General features: G+C 37.2%; 1 protein-coding gene across 1 annotated transcript in view; it reads left to right on the top strand.

Moving 5' to 3' along the window:
• The window catches only part of TMPRSS11D (transmembrane serine protease 11D), a 47,759-nt gene extending 28,294 nt beyond the window's left edge, over positions 1-19,465 (top strand). The window contains exons 5-10 of the mRNA XM_007450181.1: positions 5,557-5,708; positions 8,991-9,029; positions 11,682-11,859; positions 14,228-14,487; positions 15,597-15,739; positions 19,304-19,465. Of these exons, the coding sequence (XP_007450243.1) occupies positions 5,557-5,708; positions 8,991-9,029; positions 11,682-11,859; positions 14,228-14,487; positions 15,597-15,739; positions 19,304-19,465 (934 nt within the window). The remainder of the gene's footprint in view (positions 1-5,556; positions 5,709-8,990; positions 9,030-11,681; positions 11,860-14,227; positions 14,488-15,596; positions 15,740-19,303) is intronic.
• Positions 19,466-26,647: the final 7,182 nt, after the last annotated feature.

A 26,647-nucleotide genomic window follows, 5' to 3' on the forward strand; every position in this document is an offset into this window, starting at 1 on the left:
TTTGTATCCATTCAGCCAGTCTATTTCTTTTGGTTGGAGCATTTAATCCATTTGCATTTAAGGTAATTATTGATATGTATGTTCCTATTACCATTTTCTTAATTGTTTTGGGTGTGTTTTTGTAGGTCTTTTCCTTCTCTTGTGTTTCCTGCCTAGAGAAGTTCCTTCAGCATTTGTTGTAAAGCTGGTTTGGTGGTGTTGAATTCTCTTAGCTTTTGCTTCTCTGTAAATGTCTTAATTTTTCCATCAGATATGAGTGAGATCCTTGCTGGGGAGAGTAATCTTGGTTGTTTTTCCCTTTCTCACTTTAAATGTCCTGCCACTCCCTTTTGGCTTGCAGAGTTTCTGCTGAAAGATCAGCTGTTAACCTTAGGGGGATTCCCTTGTATGTTATTTGTTGCTTTTCCCTTGCTGCCCTTAATATTTTTTCTTTGTATTTAATTTTTGAATGTTTGATTAATATGTGTTTCAAGGTGTTTCTCCTTGGATTTATCCTGTATGGGACTCTCGGCACTTCCTGGACTTGATTATTTCCCTTCCCATTTTAGGGAAGTTTTTGTCTATAATCTCTTCAAATATTTTCTCAGTCCCTTTCTTTTTCTCTTCTTCTTCTGAGACCCCTATAATTTGAATGTTAGTGTGTTTAATGTCCCAGAGGTCTCTGAGACTGGCCTCAATTCTTTTTATTCTTTTTTTTTATTTTGCTCTGCAGCAGTTATTTCCACTCTTTTATCTTCCAGGTCACTTATCCATTCTTCTGCTTCAGTTATTGTGCTATTGATTCCTTCTAGAGTATTTTTAATTTCAGTAATTGTGTTGTTCATCACTGCTTGTTTGCCCCTTAGTTCTTCTAGATCCTTATTAAATGTTTCTTGTATTTTCTCCATTCTGTTTCCAGGATTTTGAATCATCTTTACTATCATTACTCTGAATTCTTTTTCAGGTAGGCTGCCTATTTCATAATCATTTATTTGTTCTATAGGTTTTTACTTTGTTCCTTCATCTGTAACATTTTTTTTTGTCACTTCTTTTTTCGTTGTTTTTTTTTTTTTTTTTTGATGGGTGGTGCTATTTTCCTGTTTTTCTAGTTGTTTGGCCTCAGACCTCCAGCACTGTAGTTTGCAGACAGTTGGATATAGCCAGGGTTGGTGCTAAGATGAGGAACTCTAGGAGATCTCACTCCGATTAATATTCCCTGTGGTCTGAGGTTCTCTGTTAGTCCAGTGGTTTGGACTCGGAGCTACCACCACAGGAGCCTGGGCCTGACCTCTGGCCTGGGAACCAAGTTCCCACAAGCTTTGTGGCACAGTAGAAAAAAAAAAAAAAAAGTGAGACAAAAGAAAAAAAGGAGCAGTACAATATCAAAGAATAAAAAACAAAATAAAATTAGAAAGATAAAAAATACATTAGGAAAAATAAAACTATAATGGAAACAACTGCAACAAGGTAAAATAAGACCACAACAGAAAAAAGGAAACAAAAAGTGGGCAGGGGAAGCAAGCCAGAAGGAGAGAACAATAACAAAGTATAAAGAATAAGATAAAGTTTGAAAAATAAAATATTTATTAGGAATAATAAAAATATAAAAGAATCAACAACAATGAATCAACAAGGTAAAACAAAACCTCAATCTAAAAGAGGAAAAAAGAAAAAAAAAAAAGAAAAAGGCCTTGGCTATGGGTGTGGAGTTTAGGTGGGGTGGAACAGGCAGGGGCGGGGTTCAGTGTGGGGCAGGACCTAGGTGGGTGGGGGCGTGACGTTTTTGCATGGGGGGGCCTAGGCTCAGGACCCAAGTAGCTGGAAAAAGTCCTGGGGGCGGGGCCTAGGCAGGGCAAAATTCAAGCATAGGGGCACAGGGGGTCTCTGCTTAGGACCTCTGTGGAAGGGGAGAAGCAGCACGTGGAAAGGAGGGCCTCCAGAGTGTGGGGTTCCAGAGTTTAGAGGTAGGCCCTGGGTGAGGGTGTGTGGGTGGGGTTTAGGCCCAGTGCGTTGGAGGGGGTCTCAGAGGGGGTCTCCGAGTGTAGAGGTGAGGCCCTGGGTGGGGATGTAGGAGCAGGGCTTGAGCTCTGTGCAGCAGGAGGGAGGCTCCAAGGGCAGAGGATTAGGCCTGGGAGCCCAACAGGCTCCCCAGCTGCTAAGCAGACAGGGGAAGCACTGGCTGTGTTCCCTTCTGTTCCTTCACACCCCTCCCCCACCATCTCCCCCAGGGTCTCCCCCGTTGCCGCTGGACCCCTAACCATGGGTGGGTCCTGCTGGGTGTAGGAACCCCTCCCCTCCCCCAGCCACCCCTCAGGGGTTCCAGTCCCATAGGTCTGGCCTTTACTTTTGCTCCCCCTTCCCTCCCTCCCACTCCCTCAGGACCACACGGCTAAAGGGGGCCTCCGTGGGCAGAGGATCAGGCTTGGGATCTCAGCAGGTTCCTGGGGGCCCAAGTGGGCACGGGAAACCTGGCCATGCTCCCTTTTGATCCTCTGCCCTCCCAATGGTTTCCCAATTTCCCCCTTTTCCCCTCCCCCAGCCACCCCTCAGGGGCGCCAGATCCGTCCTGCCTCCACTTCTCCTCCCGCTTCACTCCCCCCAGGCCCCACATCCTACCCAGTGCCTGGGGGTTCCTACCAGCCCCTTAGGTGTCCACAGTCCCCCACCAGTGCCTGGTAGGTGCCCCAGTTGTACGAGACGCAAATTCCACGTCCTCCTAGTATGCCATCTTGACTCTGCCCCTGTCAATGTCTTTTTAGATTACCAGTTTACCATTTTCTTTGTTTCCTATGTCTTCCTGTACCTAACAAACAACCTTTTTCTGGGTTCAATTTCCTTCTTACTGAAGTACTTCCTTCATAAATTCTTTAATAAGAGTACATGAACAATGAACCACACTTTTGTTTAGTTTTGTTTTTGTTGTGATGCGTGAAAGATCCTTATTTTAGCCTCATTCTTGAATAATACTTTAGTGTGGATATAAAATTCCAAGTTGATAGCAATTTTCTCTCAGCATGTTGAAAATACAATTATATACTGCCTTTATCGCTGCTATTAAGAAATTGTCCTTCAGTCAAAACTTTCTTTGGTAGCTAGTTTTTTCTCTATTGTTTGAAAAATCTTCCATTTACCTTTGGAGTTCAGAGTTTTATTACGATGAATCTGTGTGTGTGTTTTGTTTTATTGAGTATGCTTCAGACTCATCTCGACCTGAGGCTTAGTGTCTTTATTAATTCCGGATAATTCTCATTATCTCTTGTAATATTGCTGCTCCTTTATTTTTCTGTGCTCTTCTTTAACAGTTCACTAGGTAAACTTTGAGATGTCTCCTGTCTCTTAGCCTCTATTTGATCTTTTTCATACCTTTATTTATGTTACATTCTGTGTGATTTCATCTCTTTCAGTTAACCAGTTTCTCTTCAACTTTGTCTACTATTCTGTGTAACTCATCCATCAAGTTTTCATTTCAATTAAAAAGTATGTTTGACTATGTTTACCTGTTTTGAAAAAGTACTATATTTTTCTCATATTTATAATTCCCCTTTAATGTCATTTGTCATTTCAAATTTACTTACCTGAATATCTGTTAATTTTATTATGTGGACTTTTTGAGGATGCTCTTCTTATTCTGATTTTAGCTCATGATGTATTGTTTACCATTGACGTTGTATGCTTATCTTTAATCCCACTTTGTAATTGGGATCCTATGCAGTCTGGATTTAACATACATACCTCCAAAGCATTTGCTTCTATCAGATACTCTAGGAGGATTGGCATCACATGGACCATTTTTTGGTTAATTTCTTAGATTAAAGTGTCTGGGACCATGCAGGTGGTATTAATGTAAATCCAAAACTTTCATGAAGTCAGGTTCATGATTGTGAATTCTCAGAACCTTTTTTCCATCCAGACCTGGACCTCTGAGACAACTAAACTTTTTTGTCTTTTATGATGTGAGTTCTTCTTCTTTCTAATCTATGCTTTCACTGAATGCCTAGTTCTCTGAGAAACCCTCCCCTCCCGCTGGGCTCCACACGCCCCGCCGGCCAGCCAACGGTGGCCCCTGCAGGGCGAGGAAGCCACCCGGACTTCCCTGGGCGGGGAGGAAGGCACTGAATCGAAGGCGTGTTTCCTACAGGGAGGCAGGCAAATCTTAACGGGAGCAGGCCCCCACGTGGAAGGGACGCCATGGCTCACGGGCCCAGCCACTCCGCGGCATGTGGGATCTTCCAGGACCGGGGCACGAACCCGTGTCCCCTGCATCAGCAGGCGGACTCTCAACCACCGCGCCACCAGGGAAGCCCCGTCTCCCTATTTTTTACTAGCCCAAGACCTCATCTCCAGTATCTATTAATGCTGAAACACAAAACAATTGCAATTCTAATGCTTACCATGTAATATTCATATTCTTTATTTTTAGTCTTCTAAGATTTCCCTTATTTTCACAGGAGCCCAACTTTGCATTTCAAATAGAATTTATTCTATTTTCGCTAGCATTTCTGGTTGTTTTATATGAAAAGCTTTTTAAAATTATTTAGGTTTTCATGTTGCTAGAAATGTAAGATGTATTATTTATTCAGTGTCAGCTTCTTCATCTAAACTGCCCTATTCATGAGAATGGCAACTGTGAATCTTGGTCACAGCTAATTTCTGAAACTAAGAATAACGCCCAGCACAAAAAAGGTGCTTATTTAGTATTTATCTAGTAAATATTAAATTAATATCTGGGGTGAATATTATGGCAAAATTAGCAATTGAGATGAGAGGAGGCAGCCTAGAGTATGAGAGCATCAAAACCAAATGTGCCTAATGCACATTCATTTTCAGAAAAGGAGAGTGCCAATATTAGGTGGAGGAAGTGATTTACATGGTAATTTACATGGGAGGAAATGGATATTATATCGATTTTAGAGAATTATAACCTTTAGCCAAATTATCAAGGTTCTTGTGAGAAATATCAACTGTTAATCGAAACAGAGATAAAAATCTTAACGTATGACTACAGAAGTTAAAATGTGCTTTTGTAGCCAGATAAGGGGGTGTAGGTACCAGAAAATTAACTTGAGCACATAAACTTGGAAGTTCATCTCTTTATAAGTTTGTTTAATGAGATGAGTGGGGTTTTTTGAAGATTTGTTAAGTCTAATCATAGCTAATACTTACAGCATACTTACTGTATGCTATGTACTCTTCCCAAAAGTCTTACATACGTTAACTCATATAATCTTCATAATAACCCATTTTAATGTGAGGATACAGGTACAGAAAGATTAAGAAACAAAAAACTTACCTAAAGTCCAACAGCAAATGGCAGAGCTGGTGTTCAAACTCTGCCATTCTGACTTTAAAACAAGCTATCCTGAATGGTGGGTACAGTGTACTATGCACTGAAATCTAGTGTTTGTGGGGTAGCATTGTGATATATCATTACAAACAGAAACACTGTTATGTGAATCTGTTCTAACGTTAAATTTCTTAAGTAATGTTTTTAATGCTTAATCAAGAAGAGTATATAAAGAGAATGACAGAAAATTATCAAAATTATACATTTTTTAAAATATCTTTATGGTTTTTCAGGCAAAGTGGTACTGATGTGATAGGAGATATTGTCATGAAATTTAAATTCGCCAGGAATAACAATGAACCATCAGTGAAAAGAATTGAGTCTGTTTTACACCAAATGCTGAATAACTCTGGAAACTTGGCAATGAACACAATTGACTTAACACGCAAGTATCATTTTTCTAGCCATTTCATTTCAATATATCTCTCTACCAGTTCTAATTCATGTTTCGATTTAATAAGAGACTGACTTTTTTCCCTTGGAATTAAACTTTATGAAAACAATGTATTATGAAGCTAACTATAATATATAGATCTCCAATATAAAATATTCTAAAGTTTTAAAGAATCATTTACCATTCATTTAGTAAGTTTTATTTGCTAAAAATTCTTTATTATTTTTCCCTCTCAACCCTCCTTGTAAGGGATGTTGCTGTCAGATGTTCAATTTGTAGGTATGTTATAAGAATGGTAAATAGCTGTTCGAGGTCAGAGAACAATTTAATTAAGGATCTATCTCCCTGAGAACAGAGCATGCAACTGGAAGGCGTCTGGTAAATACTTGTAGAATAAAGAAGGAAATTAGAAGATTTAACAATATCCCTACCTCCTCTCTGAAAATTCTCTCTACTTCTGCCTAGAATGGAATCTATTTCCATTGTTTTTCATCCCTATTGCTATCACTCTCGTCTAAGCCAACATCATTTCTTACTTGAACTACAGCACTAGCCTCCAAGCTACTCTGCTTCTATACTTCCTTGGCCCTTTCCAATGTATTGTACACATAATGATCAAGGAAATATTTTAAAATATAACTACAATCTTGCTTAAAAGCTCCCATGGCTTCCCACAAAACAAAACAAAAATAAAAACAAAACATAAACACCACATGTAAGAAGAATACCATATTTCCTGGTTTACCCAGACAGTCCTGGGTTCATGCCAATTGTCCAAGAACCATTATTAATATTAGTCTTTACGTTTTCTGGTTTGGACAATAAATGATATGGTGATCTCATCTAAAGCACTGTATGATCTGGTTCATACTTACCCCTCTAGCCATTTATTATACCATTCTCTTCCTCATTCACCACAATCTGGCCACACCTTCACTTTCTCTGTTTGCAAAAATTCTCTCCTTCTTGCTTCAGGGCCTTTGCATACATTATTCCAGTTTCTTATAACACAAGTTAGATCACCCCCTTGCATCTGTCAAATATCATCTGAATCATTTCTTTCTAATGTAAGTCTTTTCTAACTTCCAGTACTAAATTATTTACCTCTGCCATACACACCTTCATTTTCCTTCACAGCGTTTATCACAATTGAAACTACAATATTATTTCTGTGTCTTCATCCTACTCTGTAAGTTTTCTAAAGGCAAGGACCAGTCTGCCTTGTTCATCCTACTGTCCTTCTACTGCCCAGTGTCTAGCACATAATAAGTACTCCATTTATATTTTTGCATGACTTTAAAAGGAATTACTTAATATATGCATAGAATTTAAGGACACTCCTTCAACTCTGTCATGTACTGCTAGCTTAAGAAACCATGATTCCCCTCATAATTAGCTCACAAGGAATTTTGGTGGCTCCCACATTGGACTGGTAGTTAATCAGCAAATACCTGTTATGGTTTTACTAGTTGTTAAAATATTGAAATTCTTTCCTATCTGTTGGTAAATAACCACTGCACCAGGCCTACAAAGGTGCCTCCCCAACCCCTCCAAATTCTCCCATCCCTACCTTGGACTCCCAACTCCTCCCCTTGCAACTACAGCATTAATGCTTAGCACAGCAAGGACTTCCAAGACACTGATCCAGCTCCATAGGTGGCTGTGTCCTTCCTGACTAGCTGATGCTCATGCATTACAGTTTGTTAATCCTCACAACAACCACATGTTATAGATACTTCTATTGTCCCCACTCAGAAAAGATAGATAATTGCCCAGGGCATACAGGCAGCATGTAGGGGAGCCAGTATTGAAATAAAGTCTTTCCTGCTCAAAGAATGAAAAGGAATGGTCAGCTCTTTTTATTTCCTTTCTCCAAAAGGATGTTTTGCCTCCTCTAACACTTACAAAGCAGGTGTGATACCCAAGCCCTGTGAAACTTCTGGCAGCAAAAAAGTTTGTTTAAGTTGACTTTAGAGAACATGAACACCTGTCTGAGAGGTTTAGATTTATCTTATAGGAAATAAGAAGCTGATTTCTCATTAAAAGATTTCAAGCAGAGAAGAATATACTCTGATATGATCTACATTTTTAGATATGTCAGTCTGGTAAAGTAGAGGTGGATGCATTAAAAAGGGAAAAGGTGGAGGCAGGGAATAGGTGTCAAATGATGAAAGCATGAACTAAAGTAGTAGCCAAAGGGAGGGGGAAGATGGTGCTAATGCAAAGGATTGTTAGAGGGTAGAAGGTACAAAATCTGGAAAGCAATAAGATGTGGGAAATGATGAGAAAGGAGGAGTTAGAGACCATTTCAGATTTCTAGCTATTGGTGGAAGTGGTGTCATTTACTAAAGGAGGAAATATACATAGCAAATTTGGAGTAAAATTTGGTGACATCGAGTTTGAGATGGTTGTAGGACATGAAGAGAAAACTGTTCTATAAGCAGACATTAAACTGGAATATAAAAAACTGTCACCATCTGGCACCAACATATTTTCCTTTCTGTGCTCTCCCACCACTTCCCTACATGCAACACTTGTATTAGCTCTACTGACTTTATTGCTCCACACCTCCATGCATTTGTGCCCACTATATCTCTCATCTGGAATGCCTTTTTACCTCTTGCCTGCCTGAAAAACTCCTTTTAGGTATTCAAAATACAACTCAAATGTTATTTTCATCATGATAATATCTGTGAACCAGAATCACTAGTAACTCTCTCCTTTATCCTACTTCACACTTAAATTTATTTGAATGATTTCTTGATCAATTTCTACCTATAAATTATGTAATGGCAGACTCCCTATATTTTGTTATACCTGCAGTACTACAAATAGTATCAGTAAAGTAATACAGATATAGTTATATGTACATAAATATATATTAGAAAAAAATGAAAAATTAACTTCTCTTATAGCATTTACTACATTGTATCTCCATAACTATGTTGCTGTCTTCCCAAGTAAACTGAGTGACTTGAGAGCAGAAATATCTTTTAAATAACTTTTAACTATCTTTTAAGCATTTGATGAGAAATTAAAGCACAAACTTTAGTGTGCAAACAATAAATTGAGGGAATATTATAAACAGTTTTCTGAAGCCCATGACTCAGATTCTTTCAGCAGGTCTGGGATGGAGTCAAGGAGTCTATTTTAGCAGTCCTCTAAATGATTCTGATTATGGTTGTCTGAGGACTACACGTTAAGAAATTAAGGTGAAATGGTATACAGTCCTTTTTGTATTGATCTTACTCTCTCTCTCTTTTTTAACACCAGAAATAACTCACCAGGATACAGAAAATATTTTAACTCAAGGTAAGCTTTTAAATTACTTTGTAAATGTGGTTTACCAAAATAAAAAGAGTAAATGTGCATGTGATTTGTAGTCTTTGCCAACGCAGTGTCTATTGATATGGTACCTTTATTCTTAGTTCACTCATGTGGGTTGTTGTTGAGATAAGACATTGCTGATTCTGTTGGCCTATAAAGTGATTTTTAAGTTTTCCCCTCCTTTTAGAAGGAAGAAGTAGCAATGCCATTCCACCACTCTGTATCAAGTTTGGTCTCATTAAGGTTTTCCTGGTAGCTTTGGGAAGTTTTTCCTGCCCTGGTTCCATGGCAGCATTTCAGTAGACTTGCAAATTACGTTTAGTTGCATTATTTATATGCCTTCTCCTAACCACCAGAATAACTTGCTTTGTTGTGGATTTAAGTTAATCATAAAGTATAATAAAAAAAATTACAAAAAGCAATATCAGTTTATGTCTATAACATATTAGAAAAGTCACTGCTTTCCAATGTCCTTAGGTATACTCTCAGGCTAGGATAGCAGAAATATAGCCCCTAGAAAACAGCAGTTTACTTCTCTGGCTAATAAAAGGTAGTTAGAAATTAGTTCAATATATCTTGATAGCTGGCCTATCTCACATACTTAAGTGATGTTATAAGTTAATGCTTCTTCCTCTGTGGGTGTTTTTCAACTTCATTATATATTTAATTCATGCTTCTTTTTCATTAAAATGTGCTTAAATAATTTACTAGAGAATTTGGTTGGAGAATGTAGCAAAGGAACCTATATTCCATGTATATTCTTACTGGAAGTCTAGTCCTCCTCTATCTGGGAGATCTGTTAGAAAAAATGCCTTTGGATGGTGTCCTATTGAAGCAATGTCACTACTTCAGAGCTGGTCCAGCAATAGAAACTGTTGGTGGTGATTTACCTCTAATTTCTCAGTAATAGACTAAACAAGAGAAAATAAACCATGGGAGTGGGAGTTAAGAGGAGTTGAGTGATCCAGCCCACTCCAGCCCGTTTCAGCTCTGACCATTAGAGAGTCATGGGCTCTCTTAAAATATTTAAATAAACCTCATCTAGTTACTTAGAAACCTTCAGTTATCCTCGAGAATATTCTGTGGACCTAAAGTAACTCCTTTTCCAGGGCACATTTGGTAAGATAGAGTCAGTTACAGATGTGGACTGAACTGTCCACAATGAACTGAATTACCACTACAGAGTCTTCATGATGAGAGCAGTTTCCCTCCAACTTCATTGTGCACATGAATCACTTGTTAAAATATAGCTTCTAGTAAGTTCTGAGAACCTAATGCCCGGCTTGGTGACTATAGTTAGTAATATGGTATTGTACACTTGAAAGCTGCTGAGAGTAGATCATAAGTATTCCCGTCACACTTACACACACACACACAAAAGAGAACTATGTGAGGTGTTAGATGTGTTAAATATCTTGAACTTGGTAATCATTCTACAATGTATACGTATATGTATATCAAATCATCGCACTGTATACTTTAAATATATATACATTGTATCAATATTTTTCAATTATTCCTTAATAAAGTTGGAGGGAAAAAAATGCAGCTTTTGATTTGTTCCCTGATGTGGGTCTGAGAGTCAAATTTTTTTTTTTGTCATTGCTGTTCATCTTTACTGTGGGACAACTGACAAATAAAATTACAAGATATCTAAAGTGTACAATGTCATGATTTGATACATGTATACATTATGAAAAGATTCCCCTCATCCAGCTAATTAACACATTCATCACCTCACATATTTATCACCTCCCTTTTTTTTTTTAAGCGAGAACTCAGCAAATTTGCTACTCTCTCAGCAAATTTCAATTATACAATACACTGTTGTCAACTATAGTCACTATGTTATACATTAGATTCTCAGACCTTATTCATCTTACAGCTGAAAGTTTATACCCTTTTACCAAACTCTCCCTATTCCTCCAACCCGCTGGCCACCACTTTCTACTGTTTCTAGGAGTTCAACTTTAATTTCCACATATAGGTGATACCATGCAGTATTTGTCTTTGTCTGGAAAATTCCCTTAGCACAATACCCTGCAGTTTCATCCATGTTGCTGCAAGTGACAGGATTTCCTTCTTTTTTAAGGCTAAATAACATTCCTGTGTGTGTGTGCATGCTTGTGTGCATGCTTATGTGCACATATATACCACTATTTCTTGATCCACTTATCTACTGACAGACACTTAGGTTGTTTCTACACAGAGCCAACATTTCTAACAAGTTCCTAGGGGAGGCCCATGCTGCAGATCCACAGACCACACTTTGAGTAGCAAGGCTACTGAGAAGATGGAAATTTCCCAGGGAACCTGTGGCCTGAACTGGTGCCTCCAGCACTGACCTATCTTAACCCCCACTCATGAGGAATTCCAGAGAACTCTGAAGCTGCTCCAGAATTTGAAACCTCCATGCCAATTAAGTTCAGCAATGTTCTCTAAAATGCAATCTATAGGCAACAGTCACATAAGTACTCTAAAAATATAACATATTGATCATGCTTTTGGAAAGCCTAGCATATCGTGGGAAAGAATACATAAGAGACATAAATCATAAATGATGGTGAAATTCTTAAAGCATCTGCCAAGTGTAAGAATCATGATCTTCTCAGCACATTAATTCCCTTTTCCCATTAGAATGTGGGGTCCGTCCAGACCTAATATCATTGTCTGCTGAGAGAATCATAGGAGGCACTAAAGCTAAGGAAGGAGACTGGCCATGGCAAGTCAGTTTACAGTGGAGTAATCTTCACCACTGCGGAGGTGTCTTGATCAGTAAAGAGTGGATCCTGACAGCAGCTCACTGCTTCAGAAGGTAAGACCACAGTTACCTACCCATCTTGGCATACCTTAGTTGTCTCAATTAATACTTACATCTGTGTTAGAGGGTATCAATCAATCACATTTTATGCATAAAAAATTGATCATTAGCGATATTAAATAACTTGCCCTGAATAACACTGCCAGTATGCGACACAGCCAAGATTCAAATCTAAATTCAACTGGTTCCAAAACCATGCTCTTATTCATTTGCTGAAAGAAAGGAAAGGAAGGGAGGGAGGGAGGCAGACAGGGAAGAAAGAAAGAAGAGTATCTTTTAAAATCTTCACTATAAAGACCCTGAGGCAAAAGAAGTTTAATATAAAAATTCACGTATTTTCTTGTTGTCAAATATTTTTTCTTTATAATTTTTAACTAGCATTTACTCTTTTGCAAGCTACTGTACCTCATGAAAGTATCTCCTGGATATACAATTTCTATTTTCCGTATAACTCCACTATCTAAACTCCACAAAACCCTCAAATTATTTGGTTACATTTTGCTTTTATTCAACCTTAAAAGCATGTTGCATTAATCAACCTTCCAATTCACAGATCCTTATTTTCATCAGTTTGTACAAGACCTTTCTCTCCTTTTATTTTTCTCCTGTCATACCTGTATTCCACTTCTACTACCTTCCCTGCCCCCATAGGCCTCACACAAATATTTGACATGTCTTTAAATATGCAGTTACCTGCAAAACCTTTGGTGTGTGTGTGTGTGTGTGTGTCTTTAATTTATATGAGTAGCACTGTGTATAAGTCTCATATTTCCTTACTGTTTTTGCTCAATCCTGGGAATTTTAATCTGGTCCACCACTGCATCCACCATATCCCTTCATCCAGCGAGGTTGCTCCAACTTCCCACTGCCACAAAGAGCAGCACATACACACTTTCTCTCATGCCTTCATATGTGCCTCTCTATAAACCTTCAAGAATTTCTCTGACATACATACCCAGATGTATATATACAGTGTGCTAAATACACTACAATGCTTTCCAGAATTTTACATCTTCACATGTAATGCAAAAGAGTTCAAATTTCTTTCTCACCAACACAATACTATTCTTTTTCAATTTTTTGTCATTCTTATGAATATACATTAGATGCTCATTATTGTTATAATTTCCATTTCTCTGCTTATTAGTGAGTTTGAGTATCTTTTCATATGTCTACCGGCTGTTTGGGCTTCTCCCATGAAATGCCTATTAATATTTTTTGCTCATTGTATAATTGTTTCTCCCTCCATTTATTGCTGGTTTACAGACTTCTGTATATTCTACAAAAATTTTAGATATTAAACATTGCAAGTCTTTTCTCATTCATCTGATAAATATGTCTATGGTACAGTTAATTTTGTTTTCATTTTTTTATGTCTTTTAATTTTCTTTTTTATTCTACATACTTTTTATTGAAGTATAGTTGATACACAATATTATATATTATAGGTGTACAGTATAGTAATTCACAATTTTTAAAGGTTATACTCCATTTATTATAAAATGTTGGCTATATTCCCTGCATTGTACCATATCCTTGTAGCTTATTTATTTTATATATAATAGTTTGTACCTCTTAATCCCCTATACCTATCTTGCCCCTACCCCCTCTCTCTCCCCCTAGTAACCATTAGTTTGTTCTCTATATATGATACATTTAATTTTGATCTCATGAAATTCACCCATTCTTAACTGTATAGTTTGTATTTTGAGAGTTTGGCTAAAAAGTCCCTATTCCTAGGTCAGCAAGATAATGCCTTATATTTTTTTATATTAGTTCTCTCTCTCTCTCTCTCTCTCTCTCTGTGTGTGTGTATGAATACATACACACATACACAAACACACACACACACACACACCCCAAAATCTTCAAGAAGCATCACACTTAGTACAGAAAAATCATTCATCAATTAGTAAGACAAGGAGCCCCTTATCATCACTACTATTTAAATGGAACTTCTGGCTAAAGGAAAGTAAAAAAATAACAGTTGGAAGGAAAGAGTTAAAACTAAAGTGAACATTATTTCAGACTTCTTAGTTGCTTGAATGGAAGGATGTAGAAAAGGGAGAAATCAAAGAAAAGTTTTGTGTTATACTAGTGTTCATCAAAGTGTCAGTATATCCTTATTGGAATAATGGAACACCAGGACGTTCATCACCCCAAGATATGTTTTCTAAAATATTTCTGTGTTTCTTTAGACAAGTGATCACTCATTGTGCCAGTAGAGAATTACAGAAATAGATCACAAAGAAATGTTGGTCGAATACTTCCTAGATTGGGGGTGGAGGGGACAAACACAAAAACCAAATATTTGAAATTCTCACAAGTTCTCTATTCAAATAACATGTTTTCATATTTTTAGCCGCTCTGATACTCTTCAATGGACTGCCACCTTTGGTATTTCCACAATAATTCCTAAACAGAGAAGAGGAATAAGGACTATTTTAATACATAACGATTATACACCTGAAACTCATGAAAATGATATTGCACTTCTACAACTTGATAGAGAAGTCACCTTTACCAGAAATATCCGTACGGTGTGCCTCCCAGATGCTAGCCAGAATATTCTACCTGGTTCCCCTGCTTATGTAACAGGATGGGGATCTCAAAGATACAGCGGTGAGTATCTCAGGAAAAATAAAACAAAAACAACAGCAATATCTCCTGGTACTTGCTAGTACGCATTTTTTTTAAATTAAGGAACACCTGAAGGGTAGGTTCTATGGACAGAACTGTGCTACAGTCTGGTCATCCTAAGATCTAACTAGAGTTCCTTCAGCAAATCAAAGCAATGTCCCTAGAAACTATACAGAATTCTCACACACAGTAACGAAAATCTAAAAGCAAGTGATACAGAAACATGAGTTCTTCCATGATCCAGAGACTCTACAGACTTGAATGGCTCCCCTATAAAGAAAATTTTTTAAATTTATAAGAGGATTTAGATAGGTATTCTCAGGGTTTTAAGGTATTCTGAAGTGAAAGAAATCCTGCCTTCAGAACAAGAAACTCTGTGTGTACAAAAGTATTGTTCACACTTATTTATGAAGCAAATAAAATGAGAAAAAGAAATAAGGGTGACATGAAAGAGCAAATATAGCCAAGGGGAAAATGAGTATCAGCTAGGGAGTGGAAGGATAACATTAACAATATCCATGGGTTTCTAACTATTTTGTAGATCATGTCTCCAAGAAACAAAACAAAGGCTGAATTGTCCTAGAAAATATTTAATTGTGTTTTCATGGCCCAAAGTAATCTGGTGTAGTAAATAAAATCTGTGCCAATCACAAAAATGGCAGTGCCATATTGAAGGAATATCAATATAAAATAAATTCATTCTTTAGCCATGAAACAAGATTTGTTTCTCTTTTGTTACTATATTAAAGGTTAATTAATATTTAATTTTCTAATTCAAAGTTAGTCAGTGGATATTTCAAAATCTACTAGTCAATTTTAAGTAAGCAGATTTTTTCCCCCTCTTAAGGTCTAAGGGGCACTGTATCACAAACCTAAAGCAAAAAAAGAAAAACACCAATCTATGTAAAGGGGTAATCCATCTCTACTATGGAAATCTTTGCTGAGAAAAAACTACTAGTACATTTTCAATAGCCTTCTTTGCTGAATAAGAGATAATGTTTGGAGTACGATTATTCCTTCCTATATTCACCATAGAATCATTAAGTTATCTACCCTGAAGTCCATTTTCATTCTGCTTTTATACTTAACAGGCAGCCCAGTTCCAGATCTACAACAAGCACGGGTCAATATAATAAGTAATAATGTATGTAATGCACCATCTAGTTATAATGGAGCCGTCCTGACTGGAATGCTATGTGCTGGACTATCTCAAGGTGGAGTGGATGCATGCCAGGTAAGTTCAAGACAATGTTATCCACGTCATCAGCCAAGTTTATAAGCACTTACTAGCATGTCATATTGTGATAGACAGAGAGGTATCATTATAATACACAGCCCTGATCCTCTAAAAATGTATGGTCTAGATTTTACAGATTCTTATATGAAGTTGATCTATCATGAAACACTGATTCTGAGAAGTCAAGTTGCAAAGTGGTTAACTATCAAGCTCAAGAACCAGATAGACCCGGGTTTGAATTCCTTAACCTCTATTACCAATCCTTTTATCTATAAAATCGGGATAAGAATAGTATCTAACTTTTTAGGTACCACTAAAGATTAGATGGAGATTAAATATGTCAGGCACGCACTAAGCAAAAAAGCTCAGCTATCTCAGCTATTTCTACTGTTGTTGTCAACCTAGACCATGATCACTGACATCAATAACTTTCACCTCAACCTTCTACTATGAAGACTTAAATAAATCACTCATCTAAGAGTTGTAGATAATTGATTTTAAAAATATAAATAATACCTGAATATCAGCACTTTGAAGATTAAAAATTTATACAAAGAGCTTAGTTACTTGAGTCACCATAGCTCCCATAATTGTAAAATAGCACTAATGAAGAAAAAAAAAAAAACTATTTAGATCTACTTTGTAATTTTCAACCAAATATAAAAACACTAACAATAAATATGAATTCTTACTCTAATGTAATTAGAATAAGATTTTTTTTTGGAAGGTATGTTGCTATTTATTTATTTTTAATAGATCTTTACTGTAGTATAATTGCTTCACAATACTGTGTTAGTTTCTGTTGCACAACAAAGAGAATCAGCCATATGCATACACGTGTCCCCATATCCCTTCCCTCTTGAGCCTCCCTCCCATCTTCCCTATCCCACCCTTCTAGGTCATCGCAAAGCACAGAGCCGATCTCCCTGTGCTATGCTGCTGCTTCCTACCAGCCAACTATTTTACATCTGGTAGTGTACATATGTCGATGCTACTCTCACTTCGGCCCAGCTTCGCCCTCCCACCCCATGTCATCAAGTCCATTCTCTATGCCTCTTTATTCCTGCCCTGCAAATAGGTTCACCGGTACTTTTTTTTTTTTTTTAGATTCCATATATATGCATTAGCATACGGTATTTGTTTTTCTCTTAGAATAAGATTTTAATACTAAATTTTTAATTAAACTATTAAACAACTGATGTGGTTATATTTTTTAATAGATTTTATTCCTATGTCTGAAACCCAACCCCATACAGTAACAGCAACAACTACTTAGTATCCAAAATTACATTTTTGGAATTAAGAAAAATCAATCTGTTTTCTTGATGAATCTACTACTGCTTTCCTGACTGAATCATAAGCAGAAAAATGAGGTTTATTCTTTCCTTAAACATTGCTGACTTTTATATTTAGTGCTTACATTCTTGAAAAAGAGGATAAGTAGTAGTTCTTACATAGTTCTGGCAAAGACCCCAATCCATTTCCCCCAAATGAAACATTTTTCTTGACTACAAGCTGTGTGGGGGTGGAGGGGAATTGTTTATAAATTTTCAAGACACTGTTAATTACCCACTGGTTTTTATTCACTTTAAGTGGAGATGTCTTGATGGTAGGGAATGCTTCTTGTTCCCCTTCCCATTTTCTTCTTTTCTATTGCTAGCCCTGTAACAACAAATTCTCAACTTTCATAGTAGTTTTACAAAGAATTCACCAATCAAGTAAGCAACAAACCTCTACACGATAATTTCAGATCTACTAAGAGCATTAATTAGAACTGACTTAAGGATATACATGGGATATAAAAGGGTGTTTATTCATGCTTTACTCATGATACACTTTACCTTCTGCAAATACAGATTCTGCTCTTCTTCCAAGCTCAGTTCAGGCCATAACTCACCATGAAACTTTCCTGTGTGTTCCACTCTGGGTCTCACTGATTTTCAGCTGAAATACTATATATAATGCATAGAGTTTATGCCTCAAAAAAATAGCACTTTACATAAGAGCTTATGAGATCCTATTTGTTTTTGTTCATTCATTTTTTTAAATTGCATTATTTACTTTTTATGTACCAGACTCTGTGCTTACACAGTATCACCTGAACTTAGCAAGTCTATGGTCTAGAAGAGAGACCACAGGCTCAGATATCTGCCCAATCAGGCAGTGAAGCTGCCCAGATATAGGAAAAATTACATGTCCCACTTAGTTTAATATTTGCTTGCCCACTCTTGGTAAGACATTATGCAAAGAAATCTCTTACTGTAGAAGAAGTAGAAGAAAAACACAATGATGGGAGAGTGCTGAGAACTGGTAAACTGGAGCACATGTGCAACATCTAAAGGAGGCAGATGCCAATCACCTCCATGCAGTACTTGCTATCAAGCTGGTAATTCAGACACCAACCCTTCTCCCCATCTAAACCAGTAATTAAGTAGGCATGGGAGAACTAGCTACTATTAAGAGCAGTCAAATGAATAGCAAACTATTCTAGAAGCATACTTGGTAATAACAGCTGAGTTTTATTAGTACTATTTACCAGGCTATACTCAGATTGCTATGCATGTTAAACTCATTTAAACACATTAAAATATTATTTACAGATGAGGAAGCTGAAGTACAAAGGGCTATTAAGTAGCTTACTGAAAATCATATAGCTAGTAAATAGAGGATTCAAACCTATGCTAACTCCAGAACCCACAGACAACCCATTATACAGCATGTAAGATATCCTAATTTTTCTCCCCAAATAGATTACATGCACAAATATTTAGTTGGTTGGCTTATTATTATAATTTGCTGGTAAATATTTCATAAGGAGTGTTTTACTCATTGCCATATAAATTTCTATTATTCACCAAAAGAATATTTTTTGATACACTGTATATCAAACACCATGTATTGTGCTATGAATAGGAAGATAAGTGAGATTTCTAAAAACTTATTCATTCAACAGACATTTTCTTAGCATTTCCTTTGGGCTAGAGGCTTAGCATATAGCAGTGTCCAGAATATGTATGCCCCCTTCCCTTATGGACCTTACAGTAGAGCCTGAAAAACAGACACTGAACAAGTATCATAAATGCAATGAGAGTTGCAGAGATGTGCAGCTGCTACAACGAGGGGAGCTGATCCAGTGGGAGCAAGTTCAAACAGGTACACAAGTGTGCATGTACAAAATAATGAAGCAGCAGTGAAAGTACCCACAGAATGTGAGAATGAAGGCAGTGAAAAACTAATCTAGCCCAAAGCTGGAAGCGGTGACAGTGGGGAGGAAAGGTGCAGGTGAGGGATGGCCCCCTGAAGGAGGTGAGCCTGGGATGAGTAGCAGACTGGTGGAGTCTGGAAAATATGCTTCTCATCTTCTCACAGTTGCTGAAGGAACAACATGTGTACTTGGAAGATTTTGTTAATTTTCGCATGACTTGGTATTTAGTATTTCAACAGGAAATGTCAGACTAACTTTACTGTCATACTGGATGTGAATTCTACTGCCATAGAAGTAAACTCAATACTTTGGCATTGTTTTCACACTTAAATAGTCAATCTTTCTGTTTCCTTCAGGGGGACTCTGGTGGCCCACTAGTACAAGAAGATGCACGGCAGCTCTGGTTCCTCGTGGGGATAGTAAGCTGGGGGGATCAGTGTGCTCTGCCAGATAAGCCAGGAGTGTATACTCTGGTGACAGCCTACCGTGAATGGATAAACCAACACGCTGGGATCTAGTGCGATAAATAACATCTCTTTTGCAGAGTCTGAATGCAGATGTGCCTGTCTAAAATTCTAAAACTTTTCAGCTGCAAAAAGAAACAAAGTGTCCTATTTTAACATTCTGTTACATAAATAATAAAGATTAAATACTATTTAACTTTTAGCTGTTACTATGGGTTTTGTATTTTCTCAAGAAAATTATATGAATGTTTCATAGTAATGTGCTAGGGGGAACACTGAAAACTAGTTATAGATGTAACAATTATACTTGTGATAACATAAATGCTAGTAGTGAGAGAAACAGATACCCTGAGAGTGGAAACTAAAGGAAACTGCACAAGTCTGCAAGGTCAGAGGAGTTTCCTCTGTGGAAGTCTCATCAAAGCTGATAAATGGGCAAAGTATACAAACTTGCAAAGAAAGAAGTTGTAGATAACATTTAACACAGAACAGTATGAGACAAAAAAATACTATATTTTGAGAAAGGAAATTGAGTTATTTGTAGTGAGGTGGATGGACCTAGAGTCTGTCATACAGAGTGAAGTAAGTCAGAAAGAGACAAACAAATGCCATATGCTAACACATATATATGGAGTCTAAAAACAAATGGTTCTGAAAAACCTAGGGGCAGGACAGGAATAAAAATGCAGATGTAGAGAATGGACTTGAGGACACGGGGAGGGTGAAGGGTAAGCTGGGACGAAGTGAGAGAGTGGCATGGACATATATACACTACCAAATGTAAAATAGCTAGTGGGAAGCAGCCACAAAGCACACGGAGATCAGCTCGTTACCTTGTGTCTACCTAGAAGGATGGGATAGAGAGGGTAGGAGGGAGACTCAAGAGGGAGGGGATATGGGGATATATGTATACGTATAGCTGATTCACTTTGTTATACAGCAGCAACTAACAGAACAATGTAAAAAGCAATTATACTCCAATAAAGATGTAAAAAAAAAGAAAAGAAAAATACTATTATTTTAAATTTCTGGTTACTTAATATTTTATAGGAGGCGCTACGTCCTAAAAGTACAAGTACGAAGTCATTGTACAGTCCTACAGCAATCTTAATTACCCTGTAAGAACATGCTCCCATAGGAACTAACCAATGAATTTCAGGCATTTATGATCAAAGCTAGAATATTCACTCCTCACCAGAGACCCAAAGAATTATAATTTTCATGATAACTTTTGTTTAAAATATTCTTTATCTATGTGAATGAGAGAATTTATCGCCTCCATGGGGAGGGGCGGGGGGAATGGGAAGTGGTTTGCAAAAAAAAAACCCAAAAAGTTAAATAGCTTAATTTCAATAAAATTATCTTAATGAAGAAACTTTTCTCTCTCTCCTTCTTTCTCTTTCTCTTTCTCCCTCTCTCCTGCCCTCCCTCCCTTAAACACACACACACACACACACACACACACATGCACACACACACCAAAAGAACACAAATAAAATTTATTAACATTTAATGGCCCAGCAATTTATACAGTCTGAATTATGATTGTTACTGAATTTTTACAGGATTCTAGCAGAGTTAAAGTTTGCTTATGCATGATCATCTATGTGTCAGAGCTTCCTCATTCTAAAAGCTAACTTATGACACCTGGGTATCAAAACAACTACATGCTTTGTGATGAAAACGTCTTGTATTTCCTCATGTAAAATTGCGAAGAGACCTACATTGAAATCACTTACTTTACAGAAGTTGAAAATTTAACCAACTCTGTGAAATGTACAAATAAATCATTGGTATACCTTACTTCAAACAAACTATTTTAAAATCATTTCTCTGCCTAAGTATTTACGGAAGTTATGACTTACAAAGGATAATCCAAAACAATTTATTTAACTGGTTCTCAAACAATAGAATGGCCAACTAGATTCTGAAGGCTTGGCACTTTCTGCTGCCTTATAATCAAGCTCTGTAACTAAGGCAAGCGTCCAGCTTGAAACTTCCTGGCTGCGCCCTGTGAGGACAATATTAAACTGGCAATTCACAGTAAGCCTCAGGGGAGTGTGTTTGTGTATGGGTATGTTGGTGTGTCTGTATGTGTGTGCATGTGCCTTCACATAATCATAAACATACTAATTTATTTCTACACATTGAAAGCTATATAAAGGAAAGTACTTATTTAGCAGAAAATAGAGCAAATTCAATTATTTATTGAAATAAAATAGTAAATATTCATAGTTTTATGAAAAGATATTTGAACACTAGAAGAACACCTATTTTAAGAGATTTTTTTTAATGTTCTGATGAGATCTATCTTCTTGATAGCTAAGTAACTCCATGAAAGCAATTCTGAATATTTATGGAAGGCGTGGTGATTCATAAATAAGCAATTATACTCCAATAAAGATGTAAAAAAAAAGAAAAGAAAAATACTATTATTTTAAATTTCTGGTTACTTAATATTTTATAGGAGGCGCTACGTCCTAAAAGTACAAGTACGAAGTCATTGTACAGTCCTACAGCAATCTTAATTACCCTGTAAGAACATGCTCCCATAGGAACTAACCAATGAATTTCAGGCATTTATGATCAAAGCTAGAATATTCACTCCTCACCAGAGACCCAAAGAATTATAATTTTCATGATAACTTTTGTTTAAAATATTCTTTATCTATGTGAATGAGAGAATTTATCGCCTCCATGGGGAGGGGCGGGGGGAATGGGAAGTGGTTTGCAAAAAAAAAACCCAAAAAGTTAAATAGCTTAATTTCAATAAAATTATCTTAATGAAGAAACTTTTCTCTCTCTCCTTCTTTCTCTTTCTCTTTCTCCCTCTCTCCTGCCCTCCCTCCCTTAAACACACACACACACACACACACACACACATGCACACACACACCAAAAGAACACAAATAAAATTTATTAACATTTAATGGCCCAGCAATTTATACAGTCTGAATTATGATTGTTACTGAATTTTTACAGGATTCTAGCAGAGTTAAAGTTTGCTTATGCATGATCATCTATGTGTCAGAGCTTCCTCATTCTAAAAGCTAACTTATGACACCTGGGTATCAAAACAACTACATGCTTTGTGATGAAAACGTCTTGTATTTCCTCATGTAAAATTGCGAAGAGACCTACATTGAAATCACTTACTTTACAGAAGTTGAAAATTTAACCAACTCTGTGAAATGTACAAATAAATCATTGGTATACCTTACTTCAAACAAACTATTTTAAAATCATTTCTCTGCCTAAGTATTTACGGAAGTTATGACTTACAAAGGATAATCCAAAACAATTTATTTAACTGGTTCTCAAACAATAGAATGGCCAACTAGATTCTGAAGGCTTGGCACTTTCTGCTGCCTTATAATCAAGCTCTGTAACTAAGGCAAGCGTCCAGCTTGAAACTTCCTGGCTGCGCCCTGTGAGGACAATATTAAACTGGCAATTCACAGTAAGCCTCAGGGGAGTGTGTTTGTGTATGGGTATGTTGGTGTGTCTGTATGTGTGTGCATGTGCCTTCACATAATCATAAACATACTAATTTATTTCTACACATTGAAAGCTATATAAAGGAAAGTACTTATTTAGCAGAAAATAGAGCAAATTCAATTATTTATTGAAATAAAATAGTAAATATTCATAGTTTTATGAAAAGATATTTGAACACTAGAAGAACACCTATTTTAAGAGATTTTTTTTAATGTTCTGATGAGATCTATCTTCTTGATAGCTAAGTAACTCCATGAAAGCAATTCTGAATATTTATGGAAGGCGTGGTGATTCATAAATCTTTTCAGTTTTTAAAAAAATCATTCTGGGAACTCTGGAAGAAACATTCTAGAACCTTAATTCAGTGCCAGGAAGAGTTATTAATACCAGGGAGAATCCTTTTCATCATAGAGAAAACACACAGATGAACCAATTTTTTAAAATGGCAAACAAAGTGAATATTTGATATTCAAACTGAATACTCCTGAGTTTAAAATAGTCAACAGAACTAATAAAAAGGGAATTATTCAAGAAAGTTTAGAGCAAGCAATTGACTGTTTCACTCCTGGGAAGTCTTAATTACAGAGTGTACATCATTCATTTGGCAAATTTATTGAGCCCTATATATTTCAGGTTCTCTACTATACACTAATGAAACTAAGATAAACAAGACATAGTCCCTGTCTTTAAGACACTCAATATATTATATGACAGAAATATAATATAACAGAGGCAATGATAAAGAGTAGGATATTTATTATAGGATAACAAAAAAAGGGGGTAGTTCTAGAAGACTCAGGGAAAATATCTTATAATAATATCAAAAGTGAGTCTTCCAGACCATCAATTTGCCATGAACGATACTAATTACTGTGCAGTTAGACAGAAGGGAGCTAAGAACTCCTCAGGTTATTTATTTAAATATGTCACAAGCTCTAATTTATACAATTCAAATCCTATTTTCCTATTTGCTAAACATTAATCTTCAAACAGAGCCCAAATACAATTTTTTATGTCCACATAATCCAAATCTCAAAATCCAGTCCATTCTGCTTCTAATCAGTTTAATTAATCTCCTTTGGGGAAAACAGATCATCCCCACTCCCCTACATTTCTAGTGATTCATTTCTGTAAGAATCAGCTTTTGAAGGAACAGTTTTCTTATCATGAGAGATAATTAAGCAGAAGCTGGATAATAACCTGAAGAAATGTTTTAGAAGATTTCTGCAATGGGTCAGGCTTAAAAGCAGATTATTTCCATGGTGATTTCCAGACTAAGATTCTACCCATGAAAAGCAAATAGTTTTGAGGGAGCATAACATCTGAGAAAAAGAAGAATTTCAGCATATTAGGATATCTGTTTAATCTGGTTCACAACCATGAAACAAATCATCAAGAGCAAAGAAATCAAACTGATCAAAATTCAAATTAAGTAGAAAACCATTCTGGAGAAAAAGAGAACTGAATGAAATGAGAAATTAATTCAAAAAGCAGACAGAGCTCAGGCATTTTCCTACCTCTAATCATACAACTTAGACTGAAATTACTTATGCAATAAAAATCTGTTGATATAGTATTAATAAAGGTTTTCTCCCTGCAAAATTCATCCATCTAACCATTCATTTTTTTACCCATTCATTTGTTTATCAATAGCTTTTGAGCACTGACAATTTGCCAGGCACTATTGTAGGCTAGCCAAGTCAACTTCAAGGAAAGAACAAGAAAGGCAGAGGAAGAAGCAAGTGTAAAAGTCCTGAGGTGACTACAAGTTTGTGGGTTTGAGGAACAGTAAGAAGTCAATGTGGCTAGAGCAAAACTAATATAAGAGAGACTAGTGTTAGAAAGGTTGAAGAAATAAGTGTGGGGGCCATCTAAGGAAGTTTTGATTTTATTCTAAATGTGAAGGCAAAATTCTGAAGGGAAATTATATGATCAATTTTCTATTTTCTAAAGATTAAACTGGTGAAACCAAGGTTAATCATCAGTTAGATGCATTAAACCTGTAACCTGCCTTCACTAATCAAGCTCCCTTTAATTGTTACTACAAAAACGTGCATGCCCTCCAAGTGGCATGTAACCTAAACAATAAGATGTTTGCCCAAGTTGTGTCCACTTCAAGCTCCAGCCAATTAAGACTGGTTGGGACCACTGACCCTCCAACTGCGCATGCCTGAATGACCACTTGGTGACCTTTTAATGTCAGAGGGCTAGGTGTTCTGGCACCCTCAGAACATACCAACCCCACCATTTTCTGACCATGAGTTCTGTGAAGAAGCCTGTAGCTTAGTTACACTTGTGCAGCACCATGATTACCTCACCTTTTTCTTATTTCCAATCATCTTTGCCCATGCTCCCCACACCTCAGACCACCCTGCTTCTTTATCCCATAAATATCCCAAGCCTCTCCCTCCTCCCTTTGGGGAGGCTGATTTGACATTTTGTTCTCCCATCTCCTCACTTGGGTGTCTCATGAATATGAAACAGTCCTCCTAAAGCTGAGTTCCTCTGCTGAGTTTATGATTAACCTCTCTATCCAAAACTTGTTCCCTTTTTTGCCCCATACCTATTCCCCCTCAAGATTGAGAAGTATCAAAGAAAACGGGGGATTGACACTGAGAAGGACCCTATGGGGTCCTCCTAGCACAAAAGTCTTACCATGTCCCCTCTGTTTCTTGCTCATAGGCCTTCCCTGATTTCCAAAGAGCAGATTCAAACAGTTACTAATTAGGGAGGTTAGGGAATACAGAAACAAAGAAAAGCAGCGAAGAGAAAACTGTGCAGTGATAAAGTAGAATACTAGTTCCTCCTCAAAGTATATACACAACAATCTGATACTTTTCTTTGAGTTCCTTGACAGGAACTAAAGCCCTCACCCAGGTGGAGGTTGGTAACTTCAGGCTGAGCATAAGCACATTGACCCCAGACCAGTTAGAACCAGAAGGCTGATGACTGAGATTCTTGGACCACCACCCTGTTACCTTACCACCAACCAATCATGCATCCTGCAGCCCTCCCCCTAAATTTGTCTTTAAAAATTCTTCCCAGGGCTTCCCGGGTGGTACAGTGGTTGAGAATCTGCCTGCTAATGTAGGGGACGTGGGTTCAAGCCCTGGTCTGGGAGGATCCCACATGCCATGGAGCAACTAGGCCCATGAGCCACAACTACTGAGCCTGCATGTCTGGAGCCTGTGCTCCACAACAAGAGAGGCTGCGATAGTGCGAGGCCCGCACATCATGATGAAGAGTGGCCCCCGCTTGCCACAACTAGAGAAAGCCCTCGCACAGAAACAAAGACGCAACACAGCAAAAGTAAACAAATTAAAAAAAAAAAAATTCTTCCCAGAAGACTACTGGGGAATTTGGGTGTTTTGAGCATGAGCCTCCCATACTCCTTGTTTGGCCCTTGCAATAAACTTTCTCTGCCTCAAATTCCAATGTGTCAGCTTGTTTGGTCTCACTGTGCATCAGGCACACAAACTTGAGTTCAACAACAAATACACCCTTTCTCTGCTGCAACCCTCTGCAGTCTCAACATTTGACTTGCTGGGCATCAGGCAAATGAACTTGGTTTGGTAACACTGGCTACCATAAAGAGAAAGAGCTACAAGAGGACAAAAGAAGGGAGATGAGTCAGAAGACTAATGCAGTAATCCAGGGAAAAGATGGGACTGACTTGGATTAAGGAGCTAACAGTGAAGATGGTGACAAATAGTGGAATTCAGAAAATATTTGTAGGGA

This window comes from Lipotes vexillifer, unplaced genomic scaffold, assembly GCF_000442215.2.
Source record: "Lipotes vexillifer unplaced genomic scaffold, Lipotes_vexillifer_v1.1 scaffold1103, whole genome shotgun sequence".
NCBI lineage: Eukaryota > Metazoa > Chordata > Mammalia > Artiodactyla > Lipotidae > Lipotes > Lipotes vexillifer.